General features: G+C 44.5%; 1 protein-coding gene across 1 annotated transcript in view; it reads left to right on the top strand.

The window, feature by feature from the left end:
• Window positions 1-2,455: 2,455 nt before the first annotated feature.
• SH3GL2 (SH3 domain containing GRB2 like 2, endophilin A1) overlaps window positions 2,456-16,979 on the top strand; it is a 120,330-nt gene continuing 105,806 nt past the window's right edge. The window contains exon 1 of the mRNA XM_063129232.1: window positions 2,456-2,572. Within this exon, the coding sequence (XP_062985302.1) occupies window positions 2,528-2,572 (45 nt within the window). The 5' untranslated portion in view covers window positions 2,456-2,527. The remainder of the gene's footprint in view (window positions 2,573-16,979) is intronic.

Below are 16,979 nucleotides of genomic sequence, written 5' to 3'. Positions count from 1 at the left end.
TCTTAATTGTGCAATATAGCAATGCCATCTGCTGGTGGTATAAATGAAACATATGGGAAGGAACTGGCAAAACAAGGGGAGGGACACATGTATTGTGCTGATCATAAACCCATGAAGACACCAAAAGACAAAGCCCCAGTAATGCTGCAGGATTTTTTCTTAATGCTGCACACCAATAAAGGGAAAACTAAATCAATCCTTTGAGTGATGATGAACAACAAAATTGGTGGTTTCGTCCTGTGGGCTCAGCCAGCTAATGGATAAATCAAATGTGGTTGGTAAGTATAGCCAGAGATGTTGTCTTTTCTGGGGACTTTAGAAATGATGAACAAAAGCTATTACGTTTCAAACTTACATCCACAATGAATTGCCACATAATCCAAATCCATCAAATCATGCAGACCAACGCAGCATAGATTTCACTCCACAAGGATAACTAATACCACTGAAACTACTCACATTGCTAGAGTCTAGAGAGCTACTGTAGATCCGATGCATATTGTTTTTAGAAATAAGTATTTACTATAGAAGGTCCACTTGAAGTTGCCTCCCCCAACCCCTCCCCCATAAAAAAGAAAGAACAGATTTTTAGTCTTGATAACTATAAACATGCCTTGTTGTAGCAATTCATTTTCTCCAGCTTACACAAACTTAAAATCCTCCAAAACAGTGTGCTGTGCATACCACTACATCCTGGGGTTGTCATAGTGAATTTGCTCAGTACATTTCAGCCTGAACTGAGATTGGAATTCATGACCAGGGCTGGCCCAGGAAATTTTGCTGCCTCGGGCAAAGAAGGTGTGCATGCATACACAAGGCAAACGAACACACACACTCACCCTTCCATGTAGAGAAGTCAACCTGTCTTGCTGTTGAATCTTATTTCAACAGTAGCAATGGGAAGGCATCCTCCAGCATACCTGAGGTAGCAGGTGAGGTTAGGTGCTTCAGGCAGGGCCAGATTAAGGTATGCTGAGGCCCTAAACCATATCAAGATTCAGAGGCTCCATACCATAAAAATAAAGAGAAAAAAAGTATATTAAATTATAATAGGAAGGGTAAGGAAAGGGTAGCTTCTAGAGTTAGGGGGTGCTTGCAGTTAAACAGTGTGAGACAGTCTTCTCTAAAGATGTGTATAAAAGCACTAAGAAAGTCAGCTGACTTGAACTTTAAACTGGCTTTAGTTTGTGCTTGTTGCCTCCAATAGTAAATGCTGTTTTGCCACGCTTTATTATTATTATTATTATTATTATTATTATTATTATTATTATTATTAATTTATATAGCACCATCAATGTACATGGTGCTGTACAGAGTAAAACAGTAAATAGCAAGACCCTGCCGCATAGGCTTACATTCTAATAAAATCATAATAAAACAATAAGGAGGGGAAGAGAATGCAAACAGGCACAGGGTAGGGTAAACAGGCACTGGGTAGGCTTTCTCTGTACACCAGACTTTCCAACATATTTGTCAAAGTGATTTGATCTTAATTATCTCCAACATATTTAGAAGACCTTCATTATATGAAGCCCTAAGCCATGGCTTCCTTGGCTTGTTCCTAAATCCGGCACTGGTTGCAGGGCAAGCCACATGGTACTCACAGCTCTGCCTTCAGCACTGCTCCTTGTCTCCCTGCCTCCTCATCTGCTGCCTAATGACAGAGCGGGTCCTGCTCATGGCCCATACATCCAGGCACTCATGGCTGCCATTCCATGCAGACCTACCTGGGCATGAGCCCCATGGAGTTATATATTTGATGATAGGATTGGGCTCACTGATGTCACTGAGTATGACATACCTCAGAGTAAAACCTCTTGCGGGTTCTGGGAAGCAACGTCCTAATATGGGATCAGTGCCAGCGCCATGGGTAGGCATGGAGGGCCCAGCCCCCTACCCAACTGGCTTGCTCCTCCTCTTCACCAACCTGCTTGTTCCCCCGCCTCTCTGTCTGGCCCAGACCAAGGTGGTGGTGAGAAGGAGGAGCTGTAGACGCCTCTGCCTATTGGCTCTGCCTATCAAGTAAGCGGGTGGGAGCAATGAGGAGGAAGCACTAGGGGAGAAACAGCAGCTGGGGACAAGGGCTGGGGAGCAGGGAGCCTCGCTGATGGAGGGCCCCCACTGAGGGTGTCCTCACCAAGGACCTGGAGCCGGCACCGTATGTGACAAATGGCATCAAATAACAGCAAGGACGAGGCTTGCTGTTCTGGCTCTATTACAGGAGCTGGAGGTGGGGGGAGGGAGGAGGACAGGCGGCGAGCTTTCCCTTTAAGAGGCCGGGTTCCCTGGATTTGACGTCAGGGTGTTTCTGCACCACAGCGCGGCATCTGATAACCCGTTCAGGCAGGAGGGGTTAAAGAGGAGGCGAGAGCGGCTGGCAAGAGCGGGGCGAGCGAGCCAGCCATCCATCCGTCCATCCATCCCCTTTGGTAGCGTCGCCGCCCGCAGCTCTTCTTCTGCTTCAGCATCCCTCGCTCGACGCTCCAGGCGGCATCACCCAGCAGCAGCAGCAGCAGCAGCAGCAGCAATGTCCGTGGCGGGCTTTAAGAAGCAGTTCCACAAAGCCACTCAGGTAGGGAGGGCGTCGGGAAGGGTCAGCCCCGGGCGAGCGGGCGAGCGGGCGGGCAACTGACCCCACAGCGCTGGCTGCTGCTGCTGCTGCCGCCGTGGTGGCGGCGCTCGTCCCCTTTCCAGCGGGAGACGCGGCGTCCTCCGTCCGAGCCGGAAACCTCTCCTCGTGCGGCCGATGCGGCGAGCCGCGGGGAGCCTCTAGGGGGCGCTGCGTTTTGGGTTGACGGCGCTCGGGATGGGGGAAGTTTGCTGGCTTTTCGGGTCCCCCCCCCGCTCCGCTCCCCCGGTCTTCTTTTGCTACGAGATGCCACCGCTTGGTGCCCCTCCTGGGATGGAGCGGGGCCGGGGGGTCTGGGGTCCTCCTCCTTGCAGCCTGGTTCGCTTCTCTCTCGGCTTGCATCCTCCAATGCCACGCGCGCCCCTCCTGCTCGCCTTCCGAGCGGCGTGGGCGAGGCGAAATGTCCCCCCTGTGACTGCAGCACAAGCGTGGAAGCGACCTGGGGAGTGCTGGGCCGGAGCCGGACGGGTCTGCAGCAAGCAGCGGGGAAAGCACGCGCGGGGAGGGGGTGGGGGCGCGTTAGGTTCTCCGGGGAGAAGGCGAGGGGGGTGGGGGTGGGGAGACACGGAGACAGCTCTCTGGGCAGTGGAGGCTGGTGGCCCCGAGGTCAGTGGGGCTGTGGATTCCGCTCTGGGTTCCAGTCAGAACTATCCAAGGTGCTGAACCCAATCCCCCAAATAGGAGCATCTTAGTTAGCTTCTTTAGAGTTCTGACTGAAACCCAGAGAGGATTCACAGCTCCACTGTCCTCGGGGCCACCAGCCTCCGTTGCCTCTGATCCCCATCTTTTTAGATGGGGTGAAGCCAGATGATAATTTTGTGTAATCGCGCTCGCGTTCATGAACGAGCAGCAGGCGAGGGATCCTGTCTTTCTCCCTCGGTTTTTATTTCCACCCAGAGACACGCGCCGTCGCTGCCGGCATTGGAGCAGCTGAGCCACCGCAGAGCACGGGGAGGATTTGGGGCTGTGGATCCCCCCCTCCCTCTACCTTCCGCAAGCTGCTGCATGCAGCCTTTCTCGGAGGGAGGGAGGGGGAAGAAGGGAAGGCAGCGCCGACAGCACACGGGCAGGGGGAACAATGTGCCTGCGTCTGGTGGGGGAGGGGGGGAACGCTGGTCAATTGTCCTATTTCCATCCCCTTCTAGTTGACTGTCCGGCCGTGACTCGGATTATGTAAAAGTCCTCCTCCAGTGACCTTGCAGAGATGTAGTTGCTGGGCTTTGATCTCCCAAGCTGCTCCATCACACTACTGTTTCTGTAACTATGGGCGCATTTCCCTCCATCCCCCTCCAATCCGACCATTCCTTCTTTCCTCAAAACGTTCTCCTTCTCGGATTCCCTGGACTGCTGTTGATCTTCAGTAGAACTATCATAAACTTCATGCTCAAGGTGTCCCAATTTTAAATCCCAATTTGGAGTTGACTAGAAGTGGAGTTATTTTCAGGCTTCGAATCCTGAGCAAAGGATGAAGTGTTCCTGTTTTGCCAGATGGATATTTTAAGGTGCAGCTTTGATGCCAGAAAACTGTTTCAGTCCAGGACAGAGATTAATTTGTTTTAAGAACCACAACAAGTGGAATAGGGCATCCTACTCCCCTCAGTTTGAAGGCATGTCCCTTAATCAGATATAATGTTGCATGTCCATTACACGAATTCAGAGAGCCAAGGCAAATGCTGTGCAGAGGAACCCTATGTAGGGCTACTGAGAAGTAGACCAGTGGAACTTATTGCCTGGAAAGTGTGCGTAGGATTGCAGCCTTAGTGACATAACTTTTCAAGTTATCCAAGGACCAGATTTTGATTCAGTTTAAATCGGTGTAAACCTGGGAGGAAGCTAATTCCTTCTTAATAATGGTGCGATTGCAGGGGAGCTTCTATCTTTATTTTATTCACAGTGAAGTCCACATGTTAGGCCACACTTCTGATGAAGTGACTTCAAGATAACCAATGTCATTTAAAATATCACCCCAGCAAACCTGCTTACAAGATGCAGTGCGACAGTGTGTCTTCTTTCAAGACCCTGCACTGCTGCGTTATCTCATCTGAAAGAAATGCAGACCTTCCACACTGGCTTCCTGGAACAGTTCTACCACCAGATGCCTTCACATTTTCGCTCTGATTCTTTTATCACTGTGATAAAATTTCATGAATAGACAGTTTTAAATCCTGTTGACAGAGTGAGCTTTGGCCAATGCTTTCCTAGGGAAACGTGACGTTGCATTGCAACGGCTGTGTTCAGTGCCTTTGACATCACCATAACAGAGAGCGTGTGTAGCTTGTCTTCATCATTGTCCAGTTTCCTTCCTGTCTGAGTCTAACCATATTCAATGCACTTCTAATTGAACTGGTTTGGAAGAGGAGGAAACTGAAGTTTTGACACTTAGGCCATAGCTAGACCTAAGGTTTATCCCTGGATCGTCCAGTGGTCAAACCTGTTCATCTAGGTGACACACAGGGGATCCAGTGCTCAAGCAGGGGCGAACCCTAGATGATCCCAGGATAAACCTTAGGTCTAGCTGTGGCCTTAGTCTCTGGTCAGGAGCATTCATGATAAAATTAAAATAAGGTCAAGAGAATTCTCTGTAGTTATCAAGAAGACTTTTGAATGGCATTAACTATGCAAGCTTTTAAAGCATAGGATAGTAGTATGATGGTTCATTGACATTAGGTGACATTATTGCATTGATCAGCTATTTGGATCATTATTGTTTTTGGCAGATGTGCTTCCATTGTAATAAATAACAAAACTCCTGTGCTTTTAACAAGTTTTGGTTGTGTGGGTGTGGGTGTTCTGCTTGTACTCTCTGTGTGCTACACTTTTTAAAATTTCATGCTGGTTAATAAGCAAGAATTAAACACTGAGTGTGCCTTCCTGATTAATTTATAATCTTAAAACCTATTTCCACGCAGCAAAGTCTGAATCATCCTTCCGAAGGCCTAGAATGTAACCTATTAGTTAAATCACATTTTATGTAACTGTACCATTTAAAACTTCAGTTTTTTAAATTTCAATTTTTTAAACTTGTGTTGAACATTTCTTTTCTTTTTAAGGCTGAACAAATAAAACTCAAACCATTGCAGAGATCTGTCTCTTGCCAAACATAAAATACACAACTTCTTAATTTAAATGTGATTTCTTTGGAAATTTGCATTTAAACTAGCTTTGTCTCCATCAAATACTTTATGGTCAGAGTTGAGGAAATGAGTTTCGTGACTCCTTGTCCTTGGTTCACCTCTTTAACCTATTCTGCCTCCCAATTAGCATAATCTGACAAGACCAGTGCATAGAAATCCCTCTTATCCTTCTGGTGCACAAGATAAAGAGAGTAGTTTGACCATATGGAAAGGAGGACAGGGCTCCTGTATCTTTAACAGTTGTATAAAAAAGGGAATTTCAGCAGGGGTCATTTGTATGCATGTAGCACCTGGTGAAATTCCCTCTTCATCGCAACAGTTAAAGCTGGAGGAGCTCTGTCCTCTTTTTTATCTGGTCATTCTAGTATAGCTCCTGCAGCTTTAACTGTTGTGATGAGGGAATTTCACTCGGTGCTGCATGCATACAAATGACACCTGCTGAAATTCCCTTTTCACTACAAATGTTAAAGATACAGGAGCCCTGTCCCCCTTTTCATATGATCACCCTAAAAGAGAGGCTGTGCACACTTTCACATTCCAGGTGAACTTTTGGATTAAATTAGTTTTTCAATATGGCTCCTATCCCTGGCTTGGCCTTCTATGTACATCTCTAGATTGCTTCACACATTACCTTGCTTAGGTGTAGGGGGCACAATTAAAAATGCAAAGCATGTATGCAGCAAATTGGTATTTGAAAGCACAAATTGGGTGTCCCATGAGTGAGGGAGATGACTAACTGGGCAACTTCCTCTCCCCGCTCGCTCCCTATCCCCGGCCCAGTAGCAGCAATGGCATAAGACCTGGGGCTAGATGAGTACAGTCTAACTTCTTTAGCTCTGAGCCTCAGCATTCTAGTGCTGTAGCTCAGTTGCCTTACAGTTCTAACTCCTACAGTTCAGAGCTGAGTGAGCAAAAAGTTTCTCATCTGGTTCCAAGCCTGAGCAGTTCATTGGGCTGAGGATGGTATTTTGATCCCCTCTGCTGGATATGAAAATATTAGGACTTTAATTGGCTGTTATGCATTACTAATTGCAAGATACGTTAAGGTAGGGGTAGAAACATAATGAGTGTGTTTCTCCTTCAAATCCTAATGTTCCCCAGAATTTTTTTAGTTGCAAAGCAGTCAGTCTCCCACTAAAAGGGTTTAAAGCATTCTGGACTAGATCCAGAGAGTGAATTGGGGTCCAACTCTAATTCTTCCCCCTTCAAGAATTCATTTATTTATTTATTATTTTCCTCTCCCCCCCCCACATGTGATAGTCCAGACATTCAGTTATTATAATAAATCAAGGCACAAAAGTACAGAATATATTATTCAGGTGAACCAAAGAGACCAATATGCTACTGTCAGAGTGTTTTGAAATTGAGAATTAGCAACATACGTAATAAATTGATACCAATCCATAGCGAATGTATCGTGTTTCCTACTTCCTTTTGCCAGTTGTAACTTGTTTGTTAATTTTTCTGATAAGGCCATCTTCCAAACCCAAGTCCACCAGGCATCCAATGAAACTCCTCTTAGGTCCTTCCAAAATTGAGCAATGACCAGTCTGACTGCTGCCAACAAAAATCCAGCCAATGGCTTAAAGGAGCAGTTTTTGTTGTTTCCCAGAAATAGCCCTAAAAGTGCCCACTCCAGTGTTCTCTCCAACTGCTGTCCAAGTATCTTATCATTCTACTCTGCCAAAGTCGCAGTGTTTATATTGAAGTTCTAATGGTAATACATAAAACAAATACATTAATTTAGGAAGGACCATCATCTTAATGGTTGCTATTCGACTAGGAAGTGAAAGATTAAGTTTCTCCCATTTCGTTATATCCTTCAAAATATTCTTCCATAGCCGTCCATAATTTATTTTAAAGAGTTTTCGTGTGTTTTTAGGTATGTAGATCCCAAAGTAGCAGAAGCAGTTGTTTACTAATGAAATCCCTAGCTTTTGTGAAGCTTTTAATTGCTCACCTGGAGGAAAATTTAGGCATAAAAGGTCCAATTTCTTAAAATTAACCTTCAGGCCCACTTTTTCCTTAAATTTATCTAATTCTACCTGTTGAGCCTGAATTGCATGTACTGGATTACTCAGCATACAGACTAATCAAATGCTCTGTTTTACCCACTTTAATTCCACTTATTTGTGGGTGAGCTTGAAGTCGATTTGCCAGGAATTCAATTATGAGGGTAAATAAAAGAGATTACAATGGACAACCTTGCTTAGTGTCGCTGTACATATTTATATTACGGGAGTCCAGATTATTGACACAAATCCATGCCTGGGATGGAGAATAGGGCCAAATTGGTGATGTCTCAGGGCATTTTTCAGAAAATTCCAATTTACACAATTGAAGGCTTTAAACAAGTCCAAGGCCAAAATTGTGATCCGGGATTTATGCTCCTTACAGAAGTGTATCAAATGAAATAATGGAATAGGTTCCACTATAAATCTTCGTGGTAGAAAACCATACTGGTCGATATGAACTAGTTGCCCCAAATAACTTTTCAGTCAGTTGTTAATACCAGAGTAAAAAGTTTATAATCGTTATTTAATAATAAAATTGGTCTATAGGAGTCCATCTTCAATGGATTCTTTTCTGGTTTTAATAATACAACAATTTTGGAGCAAGTCTTTGGAAGTGAGGCACCTTCCAAAATTTCATTGAAGAGACTGAAGGTGAGGGAGTAGTATTTCCTTGAAGGGTTTATAAAATTCCCCATTAAGCCCATCTGGGCCTGGGGATTTATTTGACTTAAGACAGGAGACTGCATCTTCTACCTCTTCCAGAGTAATGGGTCTATCAAGCCATGTCCTCACTTCATTTGCAAAAGGAGTCACCTTTTGGACAGGGGGAATGCAACCCTGTTAATTCTTCTCGATCTCTCAACAGCTTTTGATACCATTGACCGTGGTATCCTCCCGGATTGACTCTGTGGGATGGGTATTAGAGGCACTGTGCTACAGTGGTTCCAGTCCTACCTATGGGGTTGTTTTTAGAGATTAGTATTGGCTGACCATTCCTCGGCCTCTTGGCAATTGAGCTGTGGGGTGCCACAGGATACCATTTTGTCTCCAATGTTATTTAGCATCTATATGAAGCTGCTGGGGGTGATCATTAGGGGATCTGGAGCTAAATGCTATCTATGTGCTGATGACACGCAGCTCTGCCTCCCTATGACAACTGAATCAGGTGAGGCTGTGTAGGTCTTGGACCGGTGCCTAGACTCTGTAATGGGCTGCATGAGAGGGCAAATAAACTGAAACTGAATCCTGGCAAGATGGAGGCCCTGTGGGTGAGTGGTTCCTGAATCCGGGAGATATGCCCATTGCCTCTTCTGGATGGGGTTGCACTCCCTCTAAAAGATCAGGTTTGTAGTTTGGGGATACTCCTAGATCCATCATTGTCACTGGAGGCCCAAGTGGACATGGCGGCTTGGAGTGTCTTTTACCAGCTGCCCTTAAAGCTGCTCTGGAAGCTGGAGCTAGTGCAGAATGCTGCAGCTTGGCTGTTGTCCAGAGCTGTCCATTTTCAGCATGTAACTCCTTTGCTGAGGGAACTGCACTGGCTGCCTATTTGCTACCGGGCCAGGTTTAAGGTTTTTGTACTAGTGTACAAAGCTTTAAACAACTTGGGACCAGGATACCTGAGAGGGAGCCTTCTCCCCTATCAACCTGCCTGGTCACTGAGGTAATCCGAGGGTATGCTCCTGGTTGTTCCACATAGACCTATCGTGCGATTGGAGTCTACCAGGGGAAGAGCCTTCAGTGTGGTGGCCCCCTCCCATGGTATTCCCTGCCTGTGGAGGTCAGGCAGGTGCCAACTTTGTATTCCTTCCGGTGCCTCTTGAAAGCATCGTTGTTCCAAGAAGCCTTCCCTTAGTGACCAGCCATAGTTTATTTTTCACCTTGTGTTTTTTTTTAAATGTACTTTTAATTTGTTTTTATTCTGTTTTTATTCTATTTTATTTTATCCACTGCTCTGGAATTCTGAATGGAGAGTGGTATATAAATATTGTAAATAAATAATTTCATGCAGCTAGGAGTTGATTGTTATGCAACATCGTCCTTTTCATGGCAATAAATGTTGGTCTGTACTGTGTCACAAGGTGTGTGTGTGTGTGTGCATGTGTGTACATGTTTGTTTGTACATCTTTCTCATAATGTGGGCACAATCTTTTCTGGCTAGATATACTGAGTTAATTCAGTTTGTTCAAATATGTCTGATTGGAAATGAGGAAGTAAAATACTGCAGATTTCTGTCCTGTTTTCCTTGTTAGCCTCCTGAAGATGAGGTTCACACAAGGTAGCAAAGTTTCTCCATGAGTTAAGTTCTGGGTACATGTTTGTAGAAGTGTGAACTGAGCCCAACATGGGCATTGCTGATTCATGAATGCTGCAAGCGGCTCTTTCTTTTGCCCCTTTTCTGCATCAGGGGTAGGTGCTCTGCAGATGTTTTTGACTACAACTCCTGTAATCCCTAGCCATTTGCCATGCTGGCTGGGGCTGATAGGAATTGTAATACAAAACATCTGGAGGGCACCAGGTTGCCTCCCCCCCCCCCGGTTCTGCATAGTAAAGGAGCAAGGCAAAGGTTCTTGCAGGTCAATCATGTAGAAGTTCGTATTTGAGAGAGGCTTAAAATGCCCCCGCTGGGAATGCTGTTAATGGCATTCCTAATGAGTCAAACTAAGGCCCATAAACCAATTTGGCAAGTGTTGAAGTTACTGTTGGGAGGAAAAGGGCTTTGAGCTTTTACAAAGCTGCCAAGTGTCAAAGTAAATGGAGCTCTCAGGTGGCTCTCGTGGTCGAGATGCCTGGGTCAAATGTGGGAGCAAAATGGATCGGTATTGCAGGAGCATCGTGGAACTAGAAGGGACTCCAAAGCGAAAGTCTAACTTCTCATACAGGATTGATCACATTTCATTCTGGTAGACTAACTCTCCTATAATCCAGTTCCTAATGTCTGGCAAAGAGAGCCAGAATGTTATAAATGGGTCATGCAAGGGACTCTGCCAAAAGCAGTGTTCCAGATGTTTCAAGCAAAGGGTTTGCCTTATTGAACCAGGATTAGAGGAAAGCCCTTTGGAGCTGCCAGCCATTCTGACCTGCAGCGAACTACCTCTCTGCTCTGCCTATAAGATCAGCAAATTCTTATAAAGCAGCACCCAAGCAGGGTCTAAATTGGGCACACCTTTGTGCAGGCCAATCTCTCTCTCAATAGCTCTTCAATCATTTTCACCCTTTCTAGGGTCAGCCAGGACTTCGATAGGCATCTGTCAAATGTAAATGAACTTATCCAGATGGACAGTCACCTTCTCTTTACATTTATGGCTGATCTGTTCCTTTGAAATGTTAACCCAGGGTTGAGGAACCTGTTACCCTCTCAATGCTGTTGGATTGCAACTCCCATCACCCATTACCATTACCCATGCTGGCTGTGGCTGATGGGAGTTGGAGTCCCAAGATCATCTAGAAGGTTAACAGTTCCCCACTCCTATGCTAAATACTTAAGACTGCTAGACCTGGGATATGATCTCTGTGGCTAATCCTATTTACCTGTCTTCTGCATATATTAAGGGTGCATTCTGAAGCATGTTTAGACAGAAAAAGGTCCTACAACTTCCAGCATTACTCCAGCAAAAAAGGTTCTCTTCTTATGCAGGCTTTTAGATCTACCCCACTGAAGGAAACTGCTATCCTATATTGTAATACTGAGAGATATGTTTGCTGCTTGGCCTTTAATAAGGTCTGCCTTGTAAAAAAAACCACGGTAGCTTTATTTTACCTTCTGATTTTTTTTCCTTTTACATCTCGGTACATACATATATGTCAACTAATACAAATAAACTATGATTTCATCCTTTTTTATTTCCCCACTTCAATTTTAAATCTTCTCTAAAAATTTGTCCCAATTAAGGAACTGTTTTTAAAAAGAGTCTTTTATATATGTAACCACCATTCCTACCTCCATGCACATAAAAGAGTTAGTTGTGTCCCCCCCCCAAAAAAAAACCTGCTAATTTATCCTTGATGCATTTGCCTTTGTGGGTTCTTTTTTTAATTAACAAAAAAAACTGTTAGAGTTTTAATCCTTTTGGTTGATATTGATCGACTTTTCTGTTTGTTATTGATAAGAGTAGTGATGGCAGCAAATTTTAGAATTAGGGTTTCCATATTCTGACACACACACCCCAGTTTGGAAGCAATTATGATCAAGTATTATAATCAAGTATTATGAGCTGAACTAAAACCACTTTGAGTTCAGGCCTATCTTTTAATGTGGCTCACTGCTTCCACCAACTAGCAGTTCCCAGCAAACTCATACTTTTGAAGAGGTGAGGAAACTAGCAATAAAGAGACCTCACTCACAATAAAGAGACCTTGTAGGCCTCACTTTCAGTGGCTTGGACACTCCTGAGCATGCTTAGGTGCGTCATTTCCTGCAGAGCTTTATGGGACTTCTAGCTTTCTGTACCCTGTGATTCAAAGAAATGGGCCAAGAAGCATAGAAAATAAACACCATGCAACCTGATAGTAAATGATGTTTAGGAAGGGACAAGACAGGTATAGGAGGAAGAGACTGGCAGGAGGTTCTCTTCCTGGGTTATTTGGGGTTCGCAACCCATTACATGCAAACCAGGCCATTATGTAGCAAGCTGGGGACAGCTTGGTTAACACTAAAGAGGAGGAGTATACAGTAGTTGAAAGGAATGAACACCCAAAGAGGTGTGTGTGTATGTATGTATGTATATGTATGTGTATGTCTGTTCTAGCTCTGCCCGTGTTGTGTACTCTCCTAAGTTAGGGTGACCATATTTGGGAAACCAAAAAAGAGGACACCTAGTGTGTGTGTGGGGAAGCAGCTTTCTGAGTCCTGCAGAAAGTACGTTATTCCCCCGCCACCTTAAAGAACCCGATTGGAGTGGAGGAGGGGAAAGGATTTCATTCTGCACCACCACCATCCACTCCAATTGGGGCCTTTTCTATAATGTCCACGAATGACCCACTTTCCCCTTTAAGACCTCAATTGGAGCTCAGGGTGGGGGAATGATGTGCCTCAAGAAAGCATGACATTCCCTCCTGCCATGCTAATGGCAGCCTTAAAGGGGAAGGTGTGTCATTCCAGGACATTATTGAAAATGATAGAAAATCCCCCCTGACACCATGGAAAGAACAAAAACCAGGACAAATCCGGGGAAATCCTGACAGTTGGTCACCCTACCTAAGTATCCACAAGCTGGGAGTATAAACCTTCTCGGGTGAATAATTCTGTAAACATGCACTTTCCTAAGTTGGGTCCTGTGATATTTTTGCACGTTTAATAATGTTTCCTATCTTTGCCGTTTAATTGTGTAGTAACTGTCTTTGGAAAAACACATTATAATTTTCTCTAGATTTATCATTCATTATCATAAGCACTGTGTAACTTAACCTTTTCCAGCTCTGTCAACCCTGGATTTAAAGTCTTGAGTGTGAAACAACTACTTCTCCATCTGACATGATGGCAGATGTCTTAGGAACCTAGTCAGCGCTCTGTGGAATTCTGAGTGTGTTACAAAATACATTATGTTGTATACGATGAAAAGGGGAAACGTGCATAGTCAGAATGTTGCAAGATTCTCTGTAAGAAAGGTCACATTTAACTGTGTGGGTTGATGATCCTTATTTTCTAGATCTCGGTAACCAAATCAAACCTGGTAACCAGCTTAACAAGGTCCTGTTTGTTTGTCTCCTGCAGCTGTGGGATTTATTGCAATATTTAACATGGGGGGAAACTAATTGGTTCACATCAAAGGGTTGCCAGCTCAGCATACATGCTGAGCTAAAATCACATGCTGTTATTTGTCATAGTAAAACAGCAGGGCATAACAGTTGAAGCAACTGGGACGGACTACCAATTTTATTTAATGATCTAGTATTTTTGCCATCAGAATGGTTTAACCTGGAGACAAAAGTTTTCCCTTAAACCAATGGCTCAGCTGTGCTTTTGATATACATTCCTACTTTTCAAGTCTTGTCCAGGTATTTGTAGGGTTGCCAGCTGACCAGGATTCCAGAAAAAGTGATTCCCATGTAAATACAACCCCTTGAAACATTTTTGGAACTTTAATTGGAACAGATGCTGGGTAAATAGAAAAGTGGCAACCATAATATCATGTCTTCTGTACAGTAGCTACTATACTGAGGCCAGAATAGTCATCAATTCTACCCTGAACCAATGCAAAAACCACATATTGGGTGCATTCAGAAGACACTTTAGTCCATGGAGTGTGAATAGTCTCCCATGACTATTTGTGGGTCGCACTTGGCTGACACTGATGTAGTGCTCCACAGAGTAGAGTAGTCACACTCCGTTGAGTAGTCATCTCTCCCCCCAGTGTCCTCTCCACCACAGTGCGTGGAGATGCACCACGGCCATTGCCAGAGCGACAGCAGAGGCAGTGCATTGATTCCACCTCCTGTCTGGAGGTGCAATGCCTCCGTCACCATTTCTTTCTCCAGCGATGGCCATGGCATGCTATTCACAGTGGCCGTTGCCAGAGAAAGAAGCGATGGCGGAGGCATTGCTTCTCCTGACAGGAGGTGGAATCAATGCGCCATCGTTCCAGTGGGTGCATCGCCTCCCCTGTCATTGGAGGCGATGCACTCATTAGTTCTCACTGTGGTGGCTGCACAGGGACAGGCTCCGGGGATGTCACTCAGCACTGATGCATCCTTCACCGTCAGATGGATCTGGTGCCATGACATGCGAGGAGATAATTCCACAGCTTCTTGCTTCTGTGGCAGCCACGCGCAGAGGAACATATGCCACCCCTGCTGCAGAAGCAAGAGGCTGTGGAAGGACCCATCAGCGTTGAATGACATCATCCCTGTCAGGGGATCACATGGCTCGGTGCCAATGCGTCCTTCCCTGTCGAGGCCATAGCAACAGGGAAGTGGGCAGCTATAGCAACTCTGCCCCCTTCCCTGTTGCCACGGCCCTGACAGGGAAGGAGGGTCACCACGAGGGTGCAACAATCTGTTTTGCAGCTGTCATGAGAAAGACAGATCCTTGCGTGTCCTGTCCCCATTCGCCAGAAGAGAAGGGGAATTGTTTGTAGCGGCAGGAGAGATGCTTACTCATCCAATTTCCCTTCTCTTCTGGTGAATGGAGACAGGAGGTGCAAGAATCTGTCCTGCTCTTGACAGCTGCAGGACAGATTGTTGCACCCCTTCCCTGATATCAGTGGATAGATTTCTCCCATGGTTACATGTTCAGCCATGGGAGACATCCTTCACCCCCCACCCTCCGATCCATTTGGGGATCAGCTCGAGGGGATGGAATGAGCTCCTTCTATCCCCTCGAGCCAATCTCCACGATCAGCGGTGGCCCACCCAGGGACTGCATGTGGAATAATAATTACAACCAACAATTGCAGTAGTAAACTGGAACTGTAGGTTTATGTTTTGTGTCTTGACAAATAGATTCTTCAAAATGAAATCTGAATTCATTTCAGAGAATTCAATTTTCCCAGTTGCTTCAGAATTAAAGATGAGCAAATAGTCAGACAAATTGAACTGCTTATGTTCTAGCTCTCCATGGCTCCCAAAAATGCTCCCTCATACTTCACCAAAAAAATGTACTTAGCAGCAATATAAAGAAACCAATTACACCATCAGATATGCACAAAACTCCAGGAGAATATTCTGTGCTGGGTGAATATTTGTGGGCCACCTTTTTACACACTCATTTTCCTGTTTTTAAACAGAGAACCAAATGTAGCATCCATTGTTAAATGGTGGTTAAAGCTGTCCAAGTACAGAAGGATAAATGATAAGAAAAGTTGCCATCTGTCTGTGTATTCTAGAAGCAACCTTATTTCTAACAACAACCCAATATCCATGCTATGGATAAGCTGATTAAATAACTCGCAGTGCAATCCTGTGGATATTTACCCAGAGGCCCCACTATGTTCAATAGAGCTTACCCTCAAGTAAGTTTAAGGGTCTACAGCCTCAATCTTGGAGACACCTTCCCACCTGGACACCTGTGGCAAGCAAGAATGACCTCTAGGAGATAAAGCATGGCAACATTTGTACCTTTTTTATCTAGGAGATAAAGCATGGGAGCAGTCCTTTTATTTGTGGGGTTCTGCTGTAATGATAAATAGTAAGAATTAATCAATGCATGGACTTGCTAGCTAATCACATGATTTGTGATTTAACACCTTTCTTGGATTCTTGGCTGATTATCTTGACCCTTTCTAATTTAGATGGTGGTTCAGTTTTGGGACTGAAACAGTTTTGGTTGCCCCACTGGAAAATGATCAGGAGGAGTAAGTCCCTATAAATTCTGTTGGACCTTTCATTGTCTTTCAATCATGGTTTCCTTTTGGGCCACCCGATTGAGAGGGGTTGCTGATTTTGTTTCCTCTCCTGAAGAAGGAAATTAAAAAACCTTTCCTATATGCACTATTGGCCAAACGTTCTTATAATAAGGACCCATTTTTTGATATTCTGAGGAGTTATGCATTACAGCTTGTCTTTCATTAGCTGTTTTTTGTGATAGCAAAAAACACTGTAGAGTTGGTGATGAGGAAGCAGTTGTGTGTTCTTCAGTAGTAAAATTCTCTAGTTTTATGGAGTGGGGAGAGATAAAGAATTGTTAAAGGCTTACACAAAAACCTGCCTCATTCCCACAGTCAGCCCTTAGATATTGTTAGATCCATCCAGCTGCACTCCTAGATTCTTTTCAATTTGCTGTTTACATATAATCATGTTATCACCCTGCTTATGGTAATTGAACAGAACAATGGTGTCATGCTAGCAAGATATGTGGTAGGAAACACTGTATTTCCATGCCACAGTAATTGGCTGCTTCGTTTGTTTAGCCTATAATTATTGTTCAGTTGTGCCATCGCCCATAACTCACTCATTGACTGGAACACCTCTCCGAAGCAGATAAGTTAAACAGATAAGTTCCACTATTAAAACGCCTTCAAGGGGAAAAACAGTAGAAATATTGTGTCATTCTATCAGAGGGGGTGTCATTCTCATTTATATATATATATATGAATGATATGCCTATTTAATTAATCACAGTAGGGACATCCTAACAAGCTGAGCATTCAGCATTTTTAATCTTCCTTTGCCATGTGGTATAAGATTCTTTGTAGGTACCTAAAACAGTAGAAGCAAATGCCTGGATGGGGTGGAGTAACAGACTCCGTTTTCTACATGCGTATT

This window comes from Elgaria multicarinata, chromosome 6 (genome assembly GCF_023053635.1).
Source record: "Elgaria multicarinata webbii isolate HBS135686 ecotype San Diego chromosome 6, rElgMul1.1.pri, whole genome shotgun sequence".
NCBI lineage: Eukaryota > Metazoa > Chordata > Lepidosauria > Squamata > Anguidae > Elgaria > Elgaria multicarinata.
Note: the sequence above shows the minus strand (reverse complement) of the source record. Positions and strands in the feature narration are given on the sequence as shown.